At 43.6% G+C, this 24569-nt stretch overlaps 1 protein-coding gene across 8 annotated transcripts in view; it reads right to left on the bottom strand.

Annotated features, from left to right (window-relative positions):
• Positions 1-835: 835 nt before the first annotated feature.
• The window catches only part of MAGI2 (membrane associated guanylate kinase, WW and PDZ domain containing 2), a 1338391-nt gene continuing 1314657 nt past the window's right edge, over positions 836-24569 (bottom strand). For 5 of the 8 annotated variants that reach the window (XM_032304940.1, XM_032304942.1, XM_032304941.1 and 2 more), the window contains one exon: positions 836-3263. In XM_032304940.1, the coding sequence (XP_032160831.1) occupies positions 2593-3263 (671 nt within the window). In that variant the 3' untranslated portion in view covers positions 836-2592. The remainder of the gene's footprint in view (positions 3264-24569) is intronic. The other 3 variants (XM_032304947.1, XM_032304948.1, XM_032304949.1) reach the window with 2 other exon arrangements.

The following is a 24569-nucleotide window of genomic DNA, read 5'->3' as shown; positions in this document are numbered from 1 at the left end:
CTCCATTTACTTGGGGAAGAGAAAAAAGTTTGTTTTTTGTGGTTTTTGTTTGTTTTTGGTTTGTTGGTTTGTTTTTCCTGTATAATTCCACTGCCTTTAGATTCAAGTTTAAAAAAAAGTCCTGTTTGGAGGCATTAAATTTCCACTCAAAAAAAACACCCCAAAACAACAACAACAACAACAACAAAAACCCCACAAAAACTACGAAAACCACAGTTTGAAAAAATTAACTCCCAGTAATTCGTTACTTCAAATTAACACACAGCCTATATAGTTGGAAAAAGAAAAGGTTTTTGGATATATATTTTATTTGACAGTGTTTTAGAATATCATACAGTAAACAAGATTTCTGTAAAAGTTAATTTATCCATAGTGGTGCGTTTCATAAAAATAGTTGCTCACTTACAGTCTTTCTGTGACTATTAATACATGGAATTATATTTATAGAGATACAGCTGTACAAGGTAAATTCACAGCTAACACTACACAGAAATATTATTTGGAATGGGATTTAGATGATGTGCTGTCTTCACAGGTTATGGATTACAGCCGCATAAAGCAATTACTGCACAAGTAGTAGCTGTGAACTGTGCAAATTAGAGTTTATGCAAGCGTAATCTCAACTTTTTTATCCTTTTGTAACACATGAAAAATAAAGGTCAGAGGATACAGTACCGGGACGTGCAGCTACACTACAGAAGCATTGTCCAAAACCAGATTCAATAAATTAATGGCAAACTATACTGGATTTCTAGTCCAGGGGAGAAAGACTAATTGAGATTAAACCAAAAAGTACTGTAAACTGCTACATGTGTTTGTGCTTTTGTTTATGATGAATGGATTCCATTTTTGGCAATTGCTTTTACAGGCTGCAAGATTCTTCACTTGAGGCTTTCGACCATATTCTCCTCTTGTCAAACAACTGAACTACTCCTATGCCTGATGGAAATTAAATGGCTAGTGCTCAGGTTACTGCAATTTACAGAGATAGAAAGTCAACGGAGGGAGGCTATTATGTGTGACCTTGGGTGATGGACCTGATCTCCTGTTTTACTTATTTGACTACAAGTTCAGGGAGGTGAGGCTTATTTGCATTTGAACTCCTGTAAGGGCCAGTATCTGGGAAGGATGAAGCCTCATTCATTCAGGACAAATTAAAAAGAAACTGCCCTCAGAAACAGTTTGCCTTTTAATTTGTGTAGCTACAATAAGTACCAATGGATAATTAACTGAAGGTAACATTTTACAAAGGAATATTAAAAGGGCAGGGAAGAAAGGCAAGCCTTAGTATTCTGCCAGGGGATCAACCACAGATCAATGAAGATAAACAGAAACATCTAGAAGCTGCTAAAGAAATTTAAAAACGGCAAAGACTACAAAGACAAAAAAGCAAACCAAATGAAAATAAAAGGAGAAACAATAAGGTAAGATAAAGCAGAAAAGAATGCTAAAAGGCTCATGTTCTTTTATGAAAATAAATTGGCCATTGTATGATTTTTGAATATTAGGGATCCATTATAATCTGAGAAATACAGGAGAAACACTTTGCCTCTGCTCTATCAAAGTGAAAATGAAATCCCGGAAAGGGGGTTTTAAAAAAGACAATAAAATAAGTGAAATAGAACACTGCTGTCAAAGAAGCTACTATCTTTGCTAGCCTGAGACAATAGGAAAGCCTCTTCATAAAGAAACTGCAGCCTTGCCAATCTTGATTAAACAAATTGTGGTCCTTCAATTATAAAATGCATATTTTAGATGAAAACCAATTAAGATCTATGAGCTAAACTGCAAAATTCTGACTTATGGCAATCTGTTCCCTAAGATACAATTTTTTTAAACCTTTTTTTTCTACCACTGAAAATGTACAGAAATATGATTTGATCACAGAAATGGCAGTAAAAATGGCATCACACCAATGAATTCACTAGATTTCTAACTCGTCCTGCGGTATGCAGGGAACGTTGCTGCTAATACCGGTGATGGATGCCACGGGTGAGCCATGGAAACATGTCATGGGCGAACAGTTCCGAATGTTTCAAAGAAACCTTTTAACCCCTGTCTAGATATGTCGAGAACAATTTATTTACAACTCTTTAGATCAATTAAAAGATATAATCTTGTCTCAGTTTCAGCTTGCTCCGTGCAGTTTGATTTTTAAGGCGATATTCCAGTTTGTGATTGCTCTTAACTTGTCCAGTTTCTTGATATTAGAGTTTGGATAGCATCCAAATCCTTCATGCAGTGGGGGTAAAAATTTTTTTTCTCTTTCTTTTAAAATTTTTTTTTTCTTTTAAACTAAAGCTACACTGCACCGTCTCTCTGTGATGTTCTTCACGTTATTTTGGTTCTTCCATAGCTGCCAAAGCCCCCACAATGGAACCGAGGGCTTTAGGATCAGTTTAGGTCTGCGCGTGGACGCCGTGCCGCCCATGCTCGCTGGACACGTGGGACTTCACATCGATGCTCCCAGGCCTTGGTGCCTCGTGGATCTATGCGTGTGACAGTGAAAATAAATTAAAACGCCGTGAGACGGAACCTAAGAAGAACGGCCTGCAGGCGTCGAGGCGGGGCGGCGGGCTGCTGCCGCGCGGCTCATCTGCCCGCAGCCGAGGCGCCCGGCTTGAGGACGCCCGGCAGCTTGTCGGAGCCGGGCACTTTCCAAGGCCCGGGCGCCACGGCGGCCTTGCGCGTGGGGGCGCCCCCCGGGGGCCGCGCGCCCTGCCGGGGCCCCGCGCGCGCGCCCGCCCTGCCCTCCGCCTCCCGCGCGCCCGGGCGCTCGGCGCCACCGCCACGGCCCGGGCCCGCGAACGCAGGCGCAGCCCCGGGGCCTTCGCGCCGGCCGAGCTCGGGGCCCGCCGAGGTGCGGGGCCCCTCCTTCCCGCCGGCCCGCGCCGCGTCCGCCGCGTCCGCCGCCGCGGGCCCGGGCGCCCTGGCCTCCGAGGAGGACCTGCCGGCCTCCCGCCCCTGGCCGCCGGGCGCGTCCTCGAGCCTCGGCCGAGCGGCCCTGTGCGGGCTCGCCGAGCGCTCCCTCTGCTCCCCGAGGCGCTGCTTCTTCTGGCCGCCGGTTGAAAGCTCCTTTGGTTTCCTAACGTCGTGTTCCCTTTTGATATCCCAAGTTGGGTCTGGGCCTATCTGGTGGGAAGGGTCGGAGGGTGGGGCTGGATGTGATGGAGAGAATGGAGAGAGGACGTCCTCGAGGGAGACGCCTACTTCCGGCAGACCTGGGGAGGCGGCAGCGGGAGAACTCCAGGAGTTGGGTTCGTCTGTGGGACAGGAAGCACAGGCGTTAGGAGCCGCGCCGCGCAGCCCTTGCACGCTCCCGCGACCCCTCGCTACCGTAGGGACGAGAGCAGGCGGCCAGGGGCGACTGCTTTCAGGGTCCCGAGCCATCGCCACTCCCACCCTCACTGCCAACGGGGCAGCCCGCCGCGCCCCACCCCGGACTTCTTTACCCCACCTCCTTCCCTCGTTGATGAATCAGGATGAGCATTGCTAAGGCGGGGCCTAATCTATCCGTTCGCCTTGGCCCTTACTAACTCTCTGGGGTGTCTTCAGATCTGACAGCCCGGTGTGGGTATCTAGCTTGGCAGCACTTGAATCAGTGGTTCTCAAACTCCATGTCGGAATCACCCGGGGCTGGTTGTGGAAAATACAGATTCCCCGGGGGGCGGCTTGCAGAGATTTCAGGAGCTCGGGGGGCGGGGGGGGGGCAGGAATTCCCCTGCATTTTTACCAGGCACCCTGCTGAGTCTGAAGGTGGTCCAAGAACTGAGCTTTGAGAAACACTGGTCTGAGTCTTCTGGAAGAAGTTTGGGACAGTGACTTTCAACCATTAGATGTCACTCAAAGCATAATCACCACCAGACAGTCTCAGAATTTGGATAAAGTCATCAAAAAACATTTACTCTTGTCTTTTGGAAATCATTGTCCTTAATTCTTTTCGGTGGTTCTGACAGGATAGCAGGGCCAGACTAAGATAAATGATTCTTTTTAGGAAGCCTAATTTCAACATTTATTTGGGGTTTCCAATCTCCCTACTTTGAGAAAGGATCTGAGACAATGTACAACAAAACACAAAAGAGAATGATAAAAATGAGAATTTTTTAAAAAAAAGCTGGTCAGAAGCCAAGTAGGAGGACAGACGTGTTAGGAATCTGAGATGAGTTAGTGACTACTATGAACACTAACGTGACCCTTGAGCTTCTAGCTACTAAATCAAAATTAAAGCAGGAAAACCCAATACAGTCATCCCTTGATATCTGTAAGAAATATGTCCCAAGACGTTTGGAAATCCTCAAATTTTGAAATAGCTTTCTAGACTGTCAGTTCTCTTCACAGAGCATATGCTCATGAGTAGGAACAAAGAAACCACACTGATGTCTGAATGCTGGGTGGCAGGAGAGGCTCCTCACCAGCTGAGAGACTCAGCCCCACACACCAGCCTTAGTGCCTGTGAATCAGTTCCTGCCAGTGTAACTTTATATGACACAATTAGAGGCCCTTATTCAGACTCAGTCCGTGAATGTTTAAAATTTGAGGATTCTTATTTAGTACTTTTGATGCTGATTTATAAAGCGATAAGGAGAGGAAGAAGGCAGTGGGGTTGATAGTTCCAAAAATTCTGGGTCACCTGTACAATAGCAAATCAATTATAAAAAGTTCCTCCTTTGATGTGATATTTGAAGGGCAGTATTTAGGGCTCAGTGTTCTTCTCTTCCTTATTTTCAGAGATATATCTATTATTATGTTCACATAGTGAGTAAAAAGTCCTGGAAAAGCATTAGAAGAACTGGAATCCAATCCTGCCTCTGGCATTTACCAAGATGTGATTTTGGATCAACTACTTGATCTCTCTGAGCCTCATTTTCTCCTTTTATAAGGTGAGGATGAAATGTTTACCTTGTAGAGATAAGACACGCACTTTCAAAGGGAAAAGCACTTGCCAATGGGAGGATTATAACGATTTTTTACAAATAGTTGAGTCAGATTTCTCTTCTGAGTCCCACCAGCTGCCCCCACTAACTAGCATACTTGTAGGTGAGGTTTTGAGTAAGTGCAGTCAATCGGCCGTTCCCATCTGCTGTGATTCCCAGGTGTGGTTTTGCTCTACCCCAGGTAGCCTTGGCTACTTCAAGGCTATCAAAAATCCTTAAATGCAAATGTTTTTGTTGAAAGTTGGAGTATGTTCTGCTTCTGACTGGGCTAGAATTTGAAAATCAAACTGTTATAGCAAATGATAGACCGTGGCAACTCCTTCATGTAGGAAGATGTTGCCTGAAAGAGTTAACAGCGGTCTTCAAAAGGCCTCACTAGAGGGTAGCTGTGCTATGGTAGTCTCTAACTCAGACCATGGTAATGCTATGTCACATTTTAGTATCTGTTCCCAACATCCCCCCCTCCCCCGCCCACCTCTGCCAATTCCATCACGGGTGGCCGAGTCAATTAGCTGGCCTTGAATTACTGTGAGATACGGAGAGGTTGATATTATTCACACCATTTCCTGAAGGAGGAACTGAAGCAGAGAGAGGTTAAGTAATTTGACCAAGATTACAAAATGGGTCAGCCAAGAGTAAAACACTGGGTTTCTTTACTCTCTTACTTACTGAGAAAATTTTCCTGTTGGGATGCCTTGCAAATAGGATCAAAGCGTGTGAAATGGACATGCTCCGTGGGCGCTGCGGCCCAGCAGGAAGCAGACCCCATCATCACGGAACAGAATGGTTAGCATCTATTTCCGCACATCTTACTCGTGACAGTAAACGAGGAGGTGAAATCAGTCAAAATACAAAGATCTAGTATACTCTTACTGTAAAACGATTTCTCAAGTATTTGTTTATAGATCATTCAATTCTTAGTGGGACAAACTGAAAGCTAAAATGTCCCAGCCAGGACCAACTGAGAGTACTAAGTCAAAAGTTACAATGAGCTGGATCCTAAAGTAACAGGATTTAAAGGATGGACATTCACGTAAGTGATTTAACAGTTTTCATTTTTCTGCACTATTTCCTTATTTCCCCATCCTGGTGAGCGCCGAAACCATCACCTGGAGTCATTCTCGAATCCTTTCTCTCCCTCACAGATGCGATCTGCCCGCAAGTCTTAACTAGTCTTAGCTTCAAGGACATGTGGACTTTGTCAGGTTTGTCTTCCCTTTCACCACCCAAGGTCAAGACCCCGGGCAGGGCCTAGACGGACGCAACCAGCGTGGGCTGCCCAAGATAACCAGTGAAAAGAAGGCCATACTGTGAACATCTTAACTAGACCCTTAGTGAGACTGTTCAAGACAGAGAATTCAAAAAACGAATTTCAGTGTTGTTCAGGCAGGAGAAGTTACGTGTAGGATACTGTAACTCTCCCGAGCTCGGAGCTCAGGACAGCTAACCTGGTTACTTTACCCAAGGGATGCGCCTGCCATGCTGCTGTTTCTCACAGGGGCAGCTCCAATAACCCACTCTTCTCTCTACTCCTGGTCTTGCCTACCTCTAACGATTCTCCACACAAAACCCACAACAACCTCTTGGCGACACAAATTAGATCATGCCATGCCTTCGCTTGAAACTTACAGGGGAATCTTACTGCTATTAGATTAAAATCCACGAAAACCGGCATGAACTGGCCCCTGCCAGCCTCCGGAGCTTCCTCTCTATTTATCTCTATTTATTCTCTGTTCTCCACCCACCATGGTCTCCGTTCAGTTCCTGAATGCACCGAGCGCATTCTCTACTCTGGGAGGTCACTGCTGACTCTTTAGCCCAGAAGGTTCTCTGCCCAGCTCTTCATACGGTGGGTTCTTTTGTTATTCTTTAGGACTCTTAAATATCGCCCCCAATCCAAGGCAGATATTCTGCTGTCCTCAGGAGCATCTTGATTTTATCTCCTCATAGTACTTATAATTGACAATTACATATCTGCCCGCTTATTCAGTTGGTCTCGGTTTCAGCTACTAGATGGAAAGCTTCATGAGGGCAGTGGCCACAGTGGTCTTGTTTAGCACTGTGGGAATTCCTGCCCAGCAGAGTGTGTGACACACTAATAAGTGCTCTGGGAATACTGACAAACAGACCAATCTGTTCCACAGACAGAGACGGAAGACTTGAAACCAAATGCCTACTTGAGCGAACACTTCAGAGAAGATCTTCATTTAGAGAATAATCAGCAAAAATAGGTTTGTATCTATGATTTCTATCAGTTTCCAGAGGGAAGAAGGTGGGGGAAATGCTAGTGCGAGAGGAAATAAATACACTGGGGGCAGGAGTGCAGAGGGAGGGCCCGAGCAACAGAAAGGGCACTGGGAAGAGGTCTTGGCTTTTATCAGTGGCCCCTGGGGTGGAGAAGGAGAGCGAGAGAGCAAGAGAGCGAGAGAGCGAGAGAGAGAGAGAGAGAGAGAGAGAGAGAAGCTCTGGACGGAAAACAGGCAGTTAAGTTCCCCTGACTTTTCACAGATGTTCTTTCCCTTGTTAATCTTCTCAGCCATGATGATGTAATGACTTTGCTTAAAGGAGCTTCATGTCTGGGGACTCATTAGTCACTGTGCCGGTGAATGTTTGGATGAAGCACAGGGAAGATCCTAAATATCTCACACACTGCTGGGGGGAGGAGCAGGTCCCTGTCCTAAGTTAAGACCAGGTTTCTTCCCCTTCTTGTTGTTTCTAGCCAATATGGATCTGCCCTAGAAAATGGGCTGATTAATACATAATAGATATTAATAGTATATCTGTACAGAAATCATATACACATATATACTATTATATTTGAGTTGAAAGATGTATGATCTCTTGAATTATCTTGTAGGAACTCGGCAATATTGAAAAATAAAATGTAGTCGTCTATGTAATCTTGCTATGCCTGAGATTAAAAAACAAACCAAAAATCTTCATCTACTGGTGTTTCAATAGCTTGTTTCCTTATGGAATATAACTCAAGCGACAGTAACCAGAGAGGTGACCCACTAGGAATAGACTACTTATTGTAGTAAGTGAGTATCTGCATTATTGGTTTTTCTAGGTGGTGCTTATCTCCAGCAAGAAATTGTGCAGAGGAAAATATAACTGGAATCAAGGAAGAGTTCACTTTATCTTGTGCTGAAGGGCTAGGGAGACGGGTTAGAAGGGAGCCAGGGACTGCTGCAGGGGAAGGAGGGTCTGTCTCCCACCCCACACCTCACCTAACAGCCCTGGGGCTTTCAGCTCTGGGCTGACGGGTCCCCCAAGGCTCTGCACTTCTCTCCTCCTCCTAGTACAGGGCTGGGACACAGAGCCTAAAGGCTGCCTTCCGGATAAGGGTGGCCAGGGATGTAACAGTAGTATTACCAGTATTGTATGGTGAATAATGGCAACAGCTAACATCCAGTGAGGGGCTTACTAGATGCCAGTCACTTTTCTAATGTATTGACCCAATTGTACATTGTACATTGTACATTTTACAGTAAATTTCTGTAAATTGTACATTTTACACATGAGGAAACTGAGACACAAAGAGGTTAAGTAACTTGTTCCAGGCTCTGTAGCTGGTTGGGATGGATCAGGGTTGTTGAATGACTTTCTCAGTTGGGTGATGTTCTACAAACTCAGCTCAAACACTGTCACTGGACTAATTTGCTAGCCTCTATTTTTTTTTTTTTTAAATTTATTTGAGAGAGACAGAGTGAGAGTGAGTGAAAGAGAAAGAGCACAAGCTGTGAAGGGAGGCAGAGGGAGAAGGAGAAGCAGACTCCCCACTGAGCAGGGAGCCCAGGGCCCTGGGATCAGGACCTGAGCCGAAGGCGGATGATTAACTGACTGAGCCACCCGGGCTCATCTTTGCTTCTGGGTTAGTATCATAGAATCCTCCATCAAAAGCGATTCTGTCAGAGGCCGATCCATCGTTATTCTAAGTGGAGGCTCTGACTGCCATTTGTGTCTGAACCTTGGACACAGAAGGGCAGTCACCACGGTGAAGGTGTTGACTTGTGAACATGCTGGAAACATGAGCGGAATTGGAGGATAAGAAAATTAGATTTCCTAAGGGCAGGGATAAGACTGTGTATTTTTAAAATGTCCCTCACAGTATCACACTTTGACCCAGACTGATCTGGAAATACTCCTACTAGATATTGGAAACACTGAGTCAGTTCAAGACCTACTTTTACTGCTCAAATGAGTGAAATTATTCTGCAAAGAGATTCATGGAAGTGGTAAGTGTTCTTCCTTCTCATAAAAACCTTTCTTGTTGCAACCTACAGTTGGCTGGGTTGGAGAATACTGATGTGATTATACTGAATTATATTCTCATCTAATTTAGAATATTACAGAAAAATACAAAAAATGACTAGAGTAGATCAAAGGACAATAATGTGAAGTCATTAGGTGTTCAAAAGAAAAATCTTTTAAGGATGGGCCCAAGCCCTAATGAATGGTTCGTTGGATCTGCTGAAGCATCACTAAAGTGACTGCTTTTTGTAACAAAATAACAAAGAAAATGTGCTTTTAAAAAACTTTTGAACAAATTAATGATTTTCCTTTGCTTTTTGCTCTTTCTCAAGCATTGTTTCCTATCTGGAGGCATTGTTAATAGCATTCAAACATGTATTTGTATCACCTTTGTTACCACAGAGATGTAAACGAGGTGTTACAAACATCAATACCTTTAAAAATTGTGACCGTATATGTTTATCTATGCTTCATATTTATACTTGTTTCGAGAGTGATCCAAGGTACGGGAGTAAACCTGTGGCAAACTTGACCTCTGGTGCTGAAGGGGCAAATCTCAGGGCTAATGGACCTATTGCTGATGGGGCTACCCTTTACGGAGGGCTTCAGCCTTCACAGGAACTGTGCCAGCTGAGTCTTATACGTGATCCTTTAAATCTCAGCAGCTCTGAGGCATCTGGTGCTGTTATCCCCACTTCACAGATGGAGAAACTGAGGCTTAGATACATTAGGCAATGTGTCAGGACCACTCAGCTGATATGTGAGACGACTGACTGCATAACTCCAGAGCCCAGTCCCAAACCACTACTCTATTGAGGTGCTTTTCAACTTTTTTCCACATCACGACCCATGTAGAAAAATACATTCTTTAGTCAGTGCCCTGGAGTAAACAGAAGGAAATGATCAAGGCCTGAAGAATCGAGCCAACCCCTCAGTATGATGAGGGAGTGAAAGGCTAGCTAAGGACAAGGCAGAAGCTGGCACTCTACACCCTCTCCCCGGTGACATGTGTGACATTCCTCAGGCACTCCTGGCTGCCCTAACGGTTACCTAATAGAGATCACAGTCCTGCAGGACAGGAGTCTCCCTCAGTTTACAGACATGCTAGTGATTTATAATCGCCTAACTTCTGGAAGACTCCGAACTGTCTTCATGTTGGTCCCTCAGTAGAGAAAAAAACAAACAAAACACAGCTCAGCTTGACCATAACCAGGCCTCCAGTACCCCGAGAGTCTTCTTTCCCATATGTCAGCCCTTCTGAACACCCCCTTTGTCCTCACCGCCCCAGCTCCTGAGTATATAATCAGCCAGTTCTCCGGGTCATGGGGCAGCAGCTCTTTCTGCCCACGCCTCCTGTCCCCGTGCTTTAATAAACTCACGTTTTTGCACCAGAGACATCTTAAGAATTCTTACTTGGTCGTCGGCTCTGGACCTCACTTTTTTCTAAAACGTCAGCATTTGGTGCCCAAATGTGGGGACTATGAGTCTTTACATCTAGACGCTGAGCTTCGGTGCAAAATTGGTGAGTGCTTTCTTTTCTCTTCCTTTACTCTCATTCTGGGGGCCCTTCAAGGAGTGCCGTCTTACTGAACACTTTCATGTCGATTGCTCAGGCTTAATCCTCTAGCCCAAGGCTACTCCATGGTGAGGAGAAAAGTCTGCCTTTTGGCTGGAAGTTAGTACCCTGGCCGGAATGGTAATAAGACCCAGAAATTTGATGCCCTCTCTTTATTCCTGTTCTTTTACAAAGCTGTCTGTCTTGGGCATGGGACAGCCACCTAAGTCATCAGGACAGCTGTCAATCTTAAGACTCCCATGTGAGGTTTCCTCCTGATTGATCTAATGTGATCCTTCCACATCCCTGGTCTAGCCACTTCTGGCGGTGGGACCTTCACTGGCAGCCGGCTGAAATCGGTACCTGGTTGAATTAAAACCCGGGGAATGTTTCCTAGGGAAATTGGCTGTAAAGGGCCATGTGTGTTGGAATGTCGTTTAGACCATGATGGATTTTAGTCTTTACTGTTTCTTGTCAGTGTCCTCTACTAAGCACTTAGAGCTACAAAATTGGGTTAATTTCCCCTAACAAAACTTTTCTACTATTTTCCATGGGTTAAAAATGGCAGGGCAATAACACAACTTCTAGAGTATAGGACGGCACAGTATCTTAGTCCATTCACCAGATACCCATTGGCAGCCTAGGATGCAATGGGGAAGGGAAGGGACGCTGGCACCCCTCCTACGGCCCTTTTAGGGCAGGAGTGCCTTCACGGGAAGGCGGGATTGTGATCAATAGCAATGTTTTGAGGGACGCCTCCTGCTGCTTTTGACACACAGGAATTCTGATATCCTGCCTGGGAGGCACAGGGAAGTCGGGGTGATTTGGAAATGAACTTTCTTTACTTTTCTGGAAGCATGGCTTCAGTAGGCTTCTTTGGTTCCCAAGGACTACTACCTTGCAGTGCCTTTTAACCCACTGGAAACAATTCGGATTCCAACAGTCAGGAAAGGACTGAGCTGCTGTAGCACTGCATGGCCTCAGTGGGATCTGTCAGTTAGATCTCCTCTGCAGGAAACAGGGCAAATGGACCTAGGATACGTGCATTGCTCATACCTAGGCCTTCACTGCTCTACACCAGGACCCAGACCTAAGGGCCTCTTGCAGAATGCGTTTCCTGAATATGTCTGGCTAGTAACCCCCTCCTGATGCATTGGATGATAATTATCTACATAGGCCTCCTCCTGGTAAACCCAGGTTGCTGGAGGATACACAGGCCATCCCTAGCAAAGGGGACTCTGACTTTATCTCTCTCTGTTCCTCCTAATAGATGTGGGGGCTTCCCTGTCACTCATTTCCTGGGTTAATGATTATAACTGGAGCCAACTGGGGTTAGTCTCCCTCAGGATGGGGACTTTAAAGAATAGTCCCAAGCAGCTGCTGAAACTCCCTTTGTTTTGGGGGAAATTCCCTGTCTGGCCCAATGTGGACTGCCTGACCCCTCCGCCCTTGTTGGCAGGAAAACACAGCGTCTGCTCCTCTGTTGGAGCTGATGAGCTCTAAAACCGGGAACCCTTTCTCTGCCTTCCAGAAGAACTTTGTCTCTTCTGCTTCCCCCTTCTGTTTCTGTACCACCTTGGGTGTGGCCCGCATACCATCCACAGTGCCTCCTGCACTGCGGCTCCTTCTGTCTTCACTGTCAGGGAGCAAGAAGAGCACCCCCTGGACCTAACACCTCCCACTCCGGATTTCCCCACCAGTGTCTCAGGTAAAAACTGAAAATGTGGTGGGCCCAGGTGGAACATAAATCAGTATTTGAACTAAGTTAAGTTTGCTGGTTTAATTATGATAGACATGTCTTTAAAGTTACCAGCACTAAATGTGAAACATTTATTCTATCAAGGTTTTCTGAAGGTCAAACTCATGTTACCTTTGTTAGCAAAAAGATAGCTAAAATGTTTTATTGTCTCAAAGTTTTCATAGGTCATTGTTAAGATAGCTTTCAAAGACATTGGTAACCTGAAACTTTAACGTTTTGCTTGGATGATAAATGGAATTAAATTCACGGGACATCTAGGTCTTTTCCACATAGGATAAAGTGCTAAGTCATTAACTACTGGACATAGGTTTGTGCTTCTGACCTCTTATTGCAAAGAAACTAAGGATATTTAAATCTGTTGATAAACATGCCTTGTGCTTAAATGATTCACAGATTTGCCATCTAAAGAATTCTGGTGTAACAGTTTATGATTGGTTACTCCTTAGTCTGCACTGGAGATTAAGGTTTTTAATGAGTGCAAAATTCTAAATGACTGATGGGAATGCATTTTTGTTGAAGGTAAAAGGAGGTAGTTTTGTCCTAAATGAGATGGGTTGTTTGGAGAGAAAGGGCTTGGGACAAAACCTGAATGCAAAGAAAAGTTGTAGAAGGCTAATGAATGAGTTTGTCACTTGATATTTTAGTTACTGAAGTGTTGTGTGTCACAGAAATAACCTGATTTCCTCGCCAGCTATATTGTAAACTCTTACCTCCTCAGCTCTTTAACTATGTCCATTCTGAGTTTTTGTCATTTATAATTGTTGTAATTCCCTTGTAAAATGAGTTTCATCTTCAAGAAGATTCATATAAAGGACTTTTAGGACAAATACAGGTATTCAATATGTTGAAAATCCTAAAACTGAAATGGGTAAGAATTTCCAGAACTAACTAAAGCTGCATTCAAACTAAACCAGAATTAGTAATGTGGGACTGAATGAATGAAAAGATTATAGTGTTATGACTCTTGTTGGAAATATTGCTGGTCCTCTAATGTTTGCTCTTCCAGATTAAGGAAAAATTTTCTTAAGATATCTGTGACTTACAGAAATGTAAAAATATTCATTTGTAAACAAGTCAAAGCATTCAATTTTTTTCTCTACCTGAACCCTCTGAAATTCAAAAGGTCTTGGTAAGTATTCTTTCTTCCATGGCAGTCCTAGTCATTTACATAAGTTCAGTAAGAATCTGTTCTTGTAACAGGACACCGTTGAAAACATTGGTTATTTTACCAAGGCTTTGACTGGAATGTCTTATTTGAGAGACATGCACAGACTCAGATATGACCAAACAGCTTTAAATAATGAGGTTGACTTTATGAAACCTGGAGCCATAAAGCCCCTTGGAACTGTTGGTCTGACACCTTGCTTCCAGAGTTCTCAGCAGCCTCACCACGTGAGTAAAGAATGTTACTTCCTGGAAGGTGCGGGAACCTCAGGATACTCTGGGGACCTCAGGAAGCCCAAATCTACAGATTCTGCCCAAATCTACAGGTATTGCAGGCATGTCTGATGGCAAGTACTTGGCTGGAGAAGCTACTAAAAGTTCCACCTAGAGATTCCTTATAAGAAGTTCCCACAAAGCAGATTCTAAAAGATCTGTATGATCACTCACTGTTCTTGCTGAGCTTATGTAAATAATTAGGCCAAGTTTGTTAAAACTGGACTTGTTTTCAAATAAGTTAGCCCTGATTTGGCTACCTCTGTAAATGAGAGTTATTTTAGAGAATTGTTTTAGAGAGCTAATTTAAGAATTGTTTCAGTAACACCCCTTTGTGGATGTTAAATTCTAGATCTGATTGTCTTTAAATGTTTGTTGTTTACCTAAGCTAGACAACTTGAGATAAACTTCAGAGAAATTACCACAGTAACTCATATATAGATAATCTTCTTCCTTGTTATTCTGTAGGGATAATAACAGTACCCCATGGGCACATAATTATTTAAACAACTGGAAAATGGGATTAATTCCCCAACAATTGTATGGCTTAGCTAGCACCTGGACCAGTTCTGTGTGGCTGGGATGATGATGTCGTCTCTTTAAAGCCAGAACATACCCCACTGCATGGGGTTAACTATACACTTATGAAAATAATGGATAGCCCCACTTTCTTTATAATTGGATTGGGTGATGCAGTTGGGGATGCCCTTATCTCCTGAGACAAGTTTTCTCCTACTTACCAGTGATCCTTTGTAATGAATATATTAATGCTTTACCTCAAACAAAGAGGTCTTCTTAATGGTATTTTTTTTTTTGGTCATATTTATCCTAAAAGCCACTTCTATTGAGATACAATTATAGGTAAAGGCTTTAGCTAAGCGTACAACAGCCCTCCTGGTAAAAGGAGCCTCAAAGCTCACTATGGGACAGTCCCTGACTGTAAGGGCTTCACATCAGGTCCAGAGTGTCTTAGAAACCAAAGGCCACCAGTAGATGATGGATGTCGACTTACTAAATCCCAGGCTACACTTACAGATATGCTTGAAATAATACTTGAAACCTGTTAGACTTTAAACCTAGTTACCCTTATGCCTGGACCTGACCACTGAGTTCTCTATAGAGCATAACTGTTCAGAGGTTACTGATCTTGCTTATTCTAGATGACCAGATTTAAAATGCCCCTCTTGAAAATACAAATGACAGTTGGTTTAAACATGTTCCCAAATAATGGTACTCTGGGCTACTGACTGGTTTGCTACTGATTGGGTAAGGTGGCCTGGCATCAGATGGCCAGCTCCAAATGGAAAACCCACTGGATGTGCACAGCAAACCTATGGTACTGGCTTCCTCCACGGTGGACAGGTCACTGCACCTTAGGCTTTGCCCAGATTCATGAACACATTTCTAAAACCATCACTACTCCAACTAATCTCCCCAATTTAAAGCAAAGATGGACACGATCTGTTTTTAAATGGTATGATCACTTAACATCCATTTATGTTCCATTGGTAGAGATAGAGAATGTCATCTGGCATGTAGAAGCCCTTAAAAAAATACATCATGAAGGCACTCAGTGATTCACTAGACAGCATCTCCTTCCTTAATATCGAAATTGCACAGATGTGCAAGGTGGTCCTACAAAATAGAATGGCCTTAGACGTCCTCTAACAGCAGCACAGGGCGGCACATATGCAGTTATCAAAACAGAATGTTGTGTGTACATCCCAGATTATCACGAAAATGTCCCATGAGTAATAAAAGATACAAATGCCCAAATTGGGGCTCTACAAAATCCTTCTTTCTCTTTCGGTGATTGGTTAAGTTCCTGGTTTAAAGGAGGATTATGGTCAATGATTAAAGATCTCTTTGTTGGACTTCTCATTCTTATAGCCTTACTAATCTTTTTTTAAAAATTATTTTTATTGACATATAATGTATTATTTGCCCCAGGGGTACAGTAGCCTTACGAATCTTAATGTGTTGTCTTCTTCAGTGTCTCTCTACTTGGTGCTGAGACTGCGCAGCTACAATGACTTCACGTCGACAGATGATCCTGACCACTCATGGAAACACTTCCGTCCTGTCAACATGGGACTCAGCTGCCTCTGTCTGCCTCCATCTTTTGTAACTCCCCTACACACTCCCCAACTGACCCATGTTGACCCACAGGCAGTAGGGATAGCTCCATGCCCCTGTTCATCAGGAAGAAGTTATAAAAGATGAGACCTTCCACCTTAAACAGCCTTAAAGATTTAAGGATCAAAATTGTTCAGGGAGCAAATGATAAAGGAGCAAAAGGCTAGCTAAGGACAAGGCAGAAGCTGGCACTCTACACCCCCTCCCCGGTGACATGTGTGACATTCCTCAGGCACTCCTGGCTGCCCTAACGGTTACCTAATAGAGATCACAGTCCTGTAGGACAGGAGTCTCCCTCAGTTTACAGACATCCTAGTGATTTATAATCGCCTAACTTCTGGAAGACTCCGAACTGTCTTCATGTTGGTCCCTCAGTAGAGAAAAAAACAAACAAAACACAGCTTGGCTTGACCATAACCAGGCCTCCAGTACCCCGAGAGTCTTCTTTCCCATATGTCAGCCCTTCTGAACACCCCCTTTGTCCTCACCGCCCCAGCTCCTGAGTATATAATCAGCCAGTCCTTGGGGTCACAGGGCAGCAGCTCTTCCTGCCCACGGGTGCTGTGCCCTGCGCTTTAATAAAATCACCTTTTAGTACCGGAGATGTCTTGAGAATTCTTAAGAATTCATTGGCTCTGAACCTCACTTTTATTCTAAAACCACATCATTTATGCCTCAGGGACCAAAGGGGGTTGTTATCTTAGTATAACCCTCAGAGGTGTGTCAGGGAGTACAGATTATGAATCTCAGCTCCATTTTTCAACAAGGTAAAATCTTGATGACCCAGATTGACCTGGGAATACGGGGGATGCTCAGGGGTCAGTCCCAAAGAGTAAAATATCTGCATTTTAGGATATATGAGAAATACACTGGTTCAGTTATTTAAGCATGGTTTGGAAAGAAACACATTCTTCTTTTCAAATAAAATATTAAATGAAAGCCCGATTTGTAGAACAAAAACGAAAGACTGGTTAGGTGGGGTAGAGTCAAAGCCTCTCGCCATTCAACTCGCTCCCACCTGCTCTGGTCTCTTCTGCCCTCCTTAATCCCCATCACCTGTTCCATACATCTGCCCACCCACCTGCCCTGGTCTTTAGGCCATCTCTCAGGAATCTTGAAGCCCTAACAGAACAATTTAAAAACTACTACACACAGAAGAGGTACCTCTAAAAGCCCCTGGTAAAATGCAAAAATCCCCATTCAGAGGAGGGAAGAGAAGAAAGTCAGGAAGGTTTGTTTAATAAATTTTTTTCCCCCTATGTATTAGTAGCCGGGAGTTAGACTCTAGGGAAGGGAGACAAAGCACGGGGAAGTTTTGCTGGAGGAAAGGGACGGAAATGTCTATGGCACAGTCACCCGGAGCCACAACTGACAGGACAGTCCGGCTGAGGAGACAGGGGCCCTATCTGTCTGCAGGAAGAGCAGCCCGCAGCTAGCAGGGGAAACGGGTGTCAAACTCCAGTCCCGGCACTCGGCATGAACTTGGGCAGGTCACTTCACCATTCTAGCCTCAATTGCTCAGGGAAATGGAATACAGACTTGGGGATGGATATCTGCCCTGCTTCCCTCCCAGGGTTGTGATCAAATGAAATAATCTGTCTGAATGTTTATATACATGTCAGCCATTAAATAGTTAAATCCAATTTTTAAAATGGGCAAAAGAGGGTACCAGAGATGATACCTGAATAGCATATATGCCCAGAAAAAGACGCTCAACATCACTAATAACAAAATGCAAATTGAAACTACAACGAAGGACACCTGGCTGGCTCAGTCGGTTAAGCATCTGCCTTCAGCACAGGACATGGTCCTGGGGCCCTGGGATGGAGCCCCGCATCAGGCCCCCTGCTCCGAGGGAAGTCTGCTTCTCCCTCTGCCTGCCACTGTCCCTGTGTGTGCATTCTTTCTCTCTCTGACAAATAAACAAAATCTTTAAAAAAATAAAAATAAAACTATAATGACATACTGCTACATATCTACCAATATGGCTGAACTAAAAACCAAACCAAACCAAAACAACAACCTGAAAATTAAGGGTCAGGACGCAGAGCCACTGAAACTCTCATTTGTTTTTGGAAATGAGACATGGAACACCTATTGGGAAAACAGTTTGGCAGTTTCTTAAAAAGTGAAACATTTAGTGACTACAACTCCACCATCCCACTCCAAAATTATCTACACGAGGGAAAGACTGATGTTCACACAAAAACCTATATGTGGGTTTCTATAGTGGCTTTATTCTGACTCACTAGAAACTGGAAACCACCAAATGTCCCTCAGCTGGTGAACGGATGAACACGCGGTGGCAGGAAGGACGGTGCTCAGCCACGGAACAGAACAAGCTAGTTACCCACCCGACAGCATGGGGGTATCTCAGCCAGCTCATGCTGAGCGAAAGAAGTCAGGTCAAAGACAGTACATTCTGCAGGATCCCCTTTACATGACATTCTCAAATAGACACAAGTAAAGGGGCAGATCAGTGGTTTCCAGGGGCTGGGGTGGGAAGAGGCTTGACCACATGGAGAATGAGAAATTTGGGGAGATTATGGAATTGTTCTGTATCTTGATTATGGTAGTGGTTATATAGCTACAGATTTTTCAGAACGGGGAGAACTATACACTGAAAAGGGTGAATTTTACTGTATGTAAATTATACCTCAGTTGTTAAGATGTGAAAAAAATAACAGTGCCGATAAACCGTTTTTAAGCCTGGTGTGAAAAAGGCTTTTTACAGTGGTTACACCTTTGCAAATACCGTTCCCACCACTAGTTTGCTTAGTAACCTCCCTGCCTCTCTAAACATGGCCTTAAGTCTTGGCCCAGAGAAACCGATAATGAATTCTGAGTTCAGAGAGCTAGCAGAATCTGAATCGAACAGGTTTTACACTAATCTTTAGAAAACATCTTTAATCTTAAAGCTTTTCTAGAATCGTGCACTTCATCACACAAGTACAGCCCTGTCTGAAGTGACAACAGAAATAGGGATGGGAATCTTCAATCATGAGTCACCTATTTCGTGGAGGAATGATGGAAACTGGTAATAACCACCTCTTGCCAAAGACAGAAGAAATGGAAATGAGCCACTTGGAGGATTCCCCCGCTCTCCAGCCACAGATTGCCTCTGTGGTACCCAGATAAGATCCTGTTCACACTCCCTTCATCCACTTCTATAAGCCATTCATGGGCAAGACTAGGCATCAGATTAACCAGCCTCTGGACTGAGGCCCCACAAGCGACGTGCCCCTAGGTCCCCCATTAAAGTGCCCCTGGGGAACAAAGTCCCTTTTTAACAATTCTGGCTCTTTCTTCCTCTTTTTTTTTTTTTAATTGAAATTCAACTAGCCAACACATAGTACATCATTAGTTTCAGGTCTAGAGTTCAATAATCATCAGTTGCTCATCACATCATGTGCCCTCAATACCCATCACCCAGTTACCCCATCTCCTTGCCACACACACACACACACACACACACACACACACACACATCCCCTCCAGCAACTCTGTTTGTTTCCTAGAGTGAAGAGTAATTCTGGTTCTTTAAAAAGAAAATGAATTAGTGGAAGCAAAGCTCTTGTGTCTGGAGTCATCCAATGTTGTTGTAATCATATTCTGTCAATTGTTTTTTTCCTGTATCCAGTTTTATTTCCCGAAACACTGTCCTCTCATCCATCTCTCTCTTTATGTTAGGACCCAAGAGCCAGCAGCTCTAGCTATCCTTTTTCTCTTTGACAAAAACTTACTGGGGCACCTGGGTGGATAAATGAGTTAAGCCTCTGCCTTCTGCTTGGGTTGTGCTCTCAGGGTCCTGGGATCGAACCCCATATCAGGCTCTCTGCTCAGGGGGGAGCCTACTTCCCCCTCCCCCTCTGCCTGCCTCTCTGCCTGCTTGTGATCTCTCTCTCTGTTAAATAAATAAAAAAAAAATAAAATAAAAACTTACTGATTTCTGATCACAAAATACAGGGAAGCGGCAAAGGCAATACCTAGAATCTCGGCGTAGGTCTTCCCAGCCTGCACATGACTATGAATACCCTTGTGCCACTCCAGGCTCATACTCCTCCACAGGCACCTTCCTACATTCCAACAGCTGCAGTGTGTAGTACACAACCACGCGAGAAGTTTCAAACAGATGTCCCACTTACAATACAGGGTTCACCTCCAATGACAGGTTTCCAGCTCACTTTTGCGGATACCAAAACTGAAAGAACTGGTTGTTCCTGTGCTTGATTTTCTAAGTAGGTAATAGACAAATTATGCCTTCATGGATCTTAGAGATGTGTAAAGTAATTTTTTAACAGGTAAAGGGTTGATATCCAAGATATATTAAGAACTTCTCAAACTCAACACCCAAAAAACAAATAAGTCAAAATGGGCAGATGACATGAACGGACAGTTCTCCAAAGAAGACATATAAATGGCTAACAGACACATGAAAAAGTGTTCATCACCATTAACCATCAGGGAAATTAAAACCAAAACCACATTGAGATACCACCTTACACCAGTTAGTGTGGCAAAAATTAACAAGACAAGAAACAACAAATGTTGGAGAGTATGTGGAGAAAGGGGAACCCTCTTACACTGTTGGTGGGAATACAAGTTGGTACAACTACTCAAAAAACAGTACGGAGGTTCCTCAAAAAGTTTATGACCTAGCAATCACACAACTGGGTATTTATCCCAAAGATACAGATATAGTGAAAAGGGCTATATGCACCCCAATGTTCATAGCAACAATGTCCACAATAGCTAAACTGTGTAAAGAGTCAAAATGTCCTTCAATCAATGAATGGATAAAGAAGACGTGGTCCATATAGCCAATGGAATAATACTCAGCCATCAGAAAGGATGAATACCCAACTTCTGCATCAACATGAATGAGAGTGGAGGAGATTATGCTGAATGAAATAAGTCAAGCAGAGAAAGTCAATTACCATACAGTTTCACATATTTGTGGAACATAAGGAATAGCATGGATGGCATTAGCAGAAGGAAGGGAAAAATGAGGGGGGGAACAGAGTGGGAGACGAACCATGAGAGACTGTGGACTCCAAGAAACAAACTGTTTTACAGGGAAGGGTGGTGGGGGGATGTGTGAGCCTGGTGATGGGTATTAAGGAGGGCACGGATTGCATGGAGCACTGGGTGTTACATGCAAACAATGAGTCATGGGACACTACATCAAAAACTAATGACGGGGGAGGGGGGGTCAAGATGGCGGAGAAATAGAAAGCTGAGACTACAGCAGGTAGCAGGAGATCAGCTAGATAGCTTATCAAACCATTGCAAACACCCTACAAATCCAATAGGAGATTGGAGAGAAGAACAGCAATTCTTCAAACAGGAAATCGACCACTTTCTGAAAGGTAGGACTGGCAGAGAAGTGAATTCAAAGTGAATGGAAGATAGACAGGGGTGGGGGGGGTGCGAGGCGGGGGCGGCTCCCGGCAAGAGGCGGAGCAACGGAGCACAAAATCAGGACTTTAAAAAGTCTGTTCTGCTGAGGGACAGCGCTCCAGAGGCTAAACTGGGGTGAAGCCCACGTGGGGCCAGCGTGGCCCTAGGTCCTGCAGGGTCACAGAAGGATCGGGGGTGTCTGAGTGTCACAGAGCTCGCAGGTATTAGACCAGGGAAACCGGCTACAGAGACAGAGCTGAGGAGTGAGCTCTCAGCTCAGGGTTACCTTGAACCAGTCGCAAGCTGGGTGAGCTCGGAGTGCAGCCAGAGGCCAGGGAGACAGGAATGATTGGGCTCTTTCTCTGAGGGTGCACTGAGGAGTGGGGCCCCAAGCTCTCGGCTCCTCCAGGCTGGAGACTGGGAGGCCGCCATTTCCATTCCCGTCCTCCGGAACTCTATGGAAAGCGTTCAGGGGACAAAAGCTCCCAAAAGCGAACCCAAGCAGATTAGTTAGTCCAGCCCCTGGTAAGGGCGGTGCAATTCCCCCTGGGGCAAAGACACTTGAGATTCACTACAACAGGCCCCTCCCCCAGAAGATCAACAAGAAATCCAGCCAAGACAAAGTTCACCTACCAAGGAGAGCAGCAGAATTCCAGTGGAGGAGAAAGCAAAGTACGGGACTCATGGCTTTCTCCCATGATTCTTTAGTCTTGCGGTTAATTTAATTTTTTTAATTTAATTTTTTTTCTCTTTTGCTAATTTTTTTTAAACTTTTACCCTTTTCTTTTTTAACATTTTTAAACTAGTTTATCTAATATATATATATATATTTTTTTTTCTTTTTTATATTTTTTCTTTATTTGTTTTCTTTTTCTTAATTTTTTTTTCTGAACTTCTTTTTATCCCCTTTCTCCCTCCCATGATTTGGGGTCTCTTCTGATTTGGTTAAAGCGCATTTTCCTGGGGTCTTTGCCACCCTTTCAGTATTTTATTTGCTCCTTCATATACTCTTATCTGGACAAAATGACAAGGCAGAAAAACTCACCACAAAAAAAAAGAACAAGAGGCAGTACTGAAGGCTAGGGACCTAATCAATACAGACATTAGAATATGTCAGATATAGAGTTCAGAATGATGATTCTCAAGGTTCTAGCTGGGCTCAAAAAAGGCATGGAAGATATTAGATAAACACTCTCTAGAGAGATAAAAGCCCTTTATGGAGAAATAAAAGATCTAAAATCTAACCAAGTTGAAATAAAAAAAGCTATTAATGAGGTGCAATAAAAAATGGAGGCTCTTGGGGCACCTGGGTGGCTCAGTGGGTTAAAGCCTCTGCCTTCAGCTTAGGTCATGATTCCAGGGTCCTGGCATCAAGCCCCAACATTGGGTTCTCTGCTCAGCAGGGAACCTGCTTCCTCCTCCTCTCTGCCTACTTGTGATCTCTGTCTGTCAAATAAATAAAATCTTTTAAAAAGAAATGGAGGCTCTTACTGCTAGGATAAATGAGGCAGAAGAAAGAATTAGTGATATAGAAGATCAAATGACAGAGAATAAAGAAGCTGAGCAAAAGAGAGACAAACAGCTACTGGACCACAAGGGGAGAATTCGAGAGGTAAGTGACACCCTAAGACCAAACAACATTAGAATAATTGGGATTCCAGAAGAAGAAGAAAAAGAGAGGGGAGCAGAAGGTATCTTGGAGAGAATTATTGTAGAGAATTTCCCTAATATGGCAAAGGGAACAAGCATCAAAATCCAGGATGCACAGAGAACCCCCCTCAAAATCAATAAGAATAGGTCCACACCCCATCACCTAATAGTAAAATTTACAAGTATTAGCGACAAAGAGAAAATCCTGAAAGCAGCCCGGGAAAAGAAGTCTGTAACATACAATGGTAAAAATATTAGATTGACAGCTGACTTATCCACAGAGACCTGGCAGGCCAGAAAGAACTGGCATGATATATTCAGAGCACTAAACGAGAAAAACATGCAGCCAAGAATACTATATCCAGCTAGGCTATCATTGAACATAGGAGAGATAAAAAGCTTCCAGGACAAACAAAAACTGAAAGAATTTGCAAACAATAAACCAGCTCTACAGGAAATATTGAAAGGGGTTCTCTAAGCAAAGAGAGAGCCTAAAAGTAGTAAATCAGAAAGGAACAGAAACAATATACAGTAACAGTCACCTTACAGGCAATACAATGGCACTAAATTCATATCTCTCAATAGTTACCCTGAATGTTAATGGACTAAATGCCCCAATCAAAAGACAAAGGGTATCAGAATGGATAAAAACAAACAAACAAACAAACAAACAAACAAACCCATCCATATGTTGCCTACAAGAAACTCATTTTAGACCTGAAGACACCTCCAGATTTAAAGTGAGGGGGTGGAAAACAATTTACCATGCTAATGAACATCAGAAGAAAGCAGGGGTGGCAATCCTTATATCAGGTCAAATAGATTTTAAGCCAAAGACTATAATAAGAGATGAGGGTCTTATCATACACAAAGGGTCTGTCCAATAAGAAGATCTAACAATTTAAAATATCTATGCCCCTAACGTGGGAGCAGCCAGCTACATAAACCATTATTAACAAAATCAAAGAAACGCATCAACAATAATACAATAATAGCAGGGGAATATAACACTCCCCTCACTGAAATGGACAGATCATCCAAGCAAAAGATCAACAAGGAAATAAAGGCCTTAAATGACACACTGGACCAGATGGACATTACAGATATATTCAGAACATTTCATCCCAAAGCAACAGAATACACATTATTCTCTAGCACACATGGAACATTCTCCAGAATAGATCAAATCCTGGGTAAAATCAGGTCTCAACCAGTATCAAAAGATTGGGACCATTCCCTGCATATTTTCAGACCACAATGCTCTGAAGCTAGAACTCAATCACAAGAGGAAATTTGGAAAGAACCCAAATACATGGAGACTAAACAGCATTCTTCTAAAGAATGAATGGGTCAACCAGGAAATTAAAGAAGAATTTAAAAAGTTCATGGAAGAGTGCCTGGGTGGCTCAGTGGGTTAAAGCCTCTGCCTTTGGCTCAGGTCATG

The sequence above is a fragment of the Mustela erminea genome, chromosome 11 (assembly GCF_009829155.1).
Source record: "Mustela erminea isolate mMusErm1 chromosome 11, mMusErm1.Pri, whole genome shotgun sequence".
Lineage (NCBI taxonomy): Eukaryota > Metazoa > Chordata > Mammalia > Carnivora > Mustelidae > Mustela > Mustela erminea.
The sequence above is the reverse complement of the archived record's forward strand: the minus strand, read 5'-3'. Positions and strand labels throughout refer to the sequence as shown.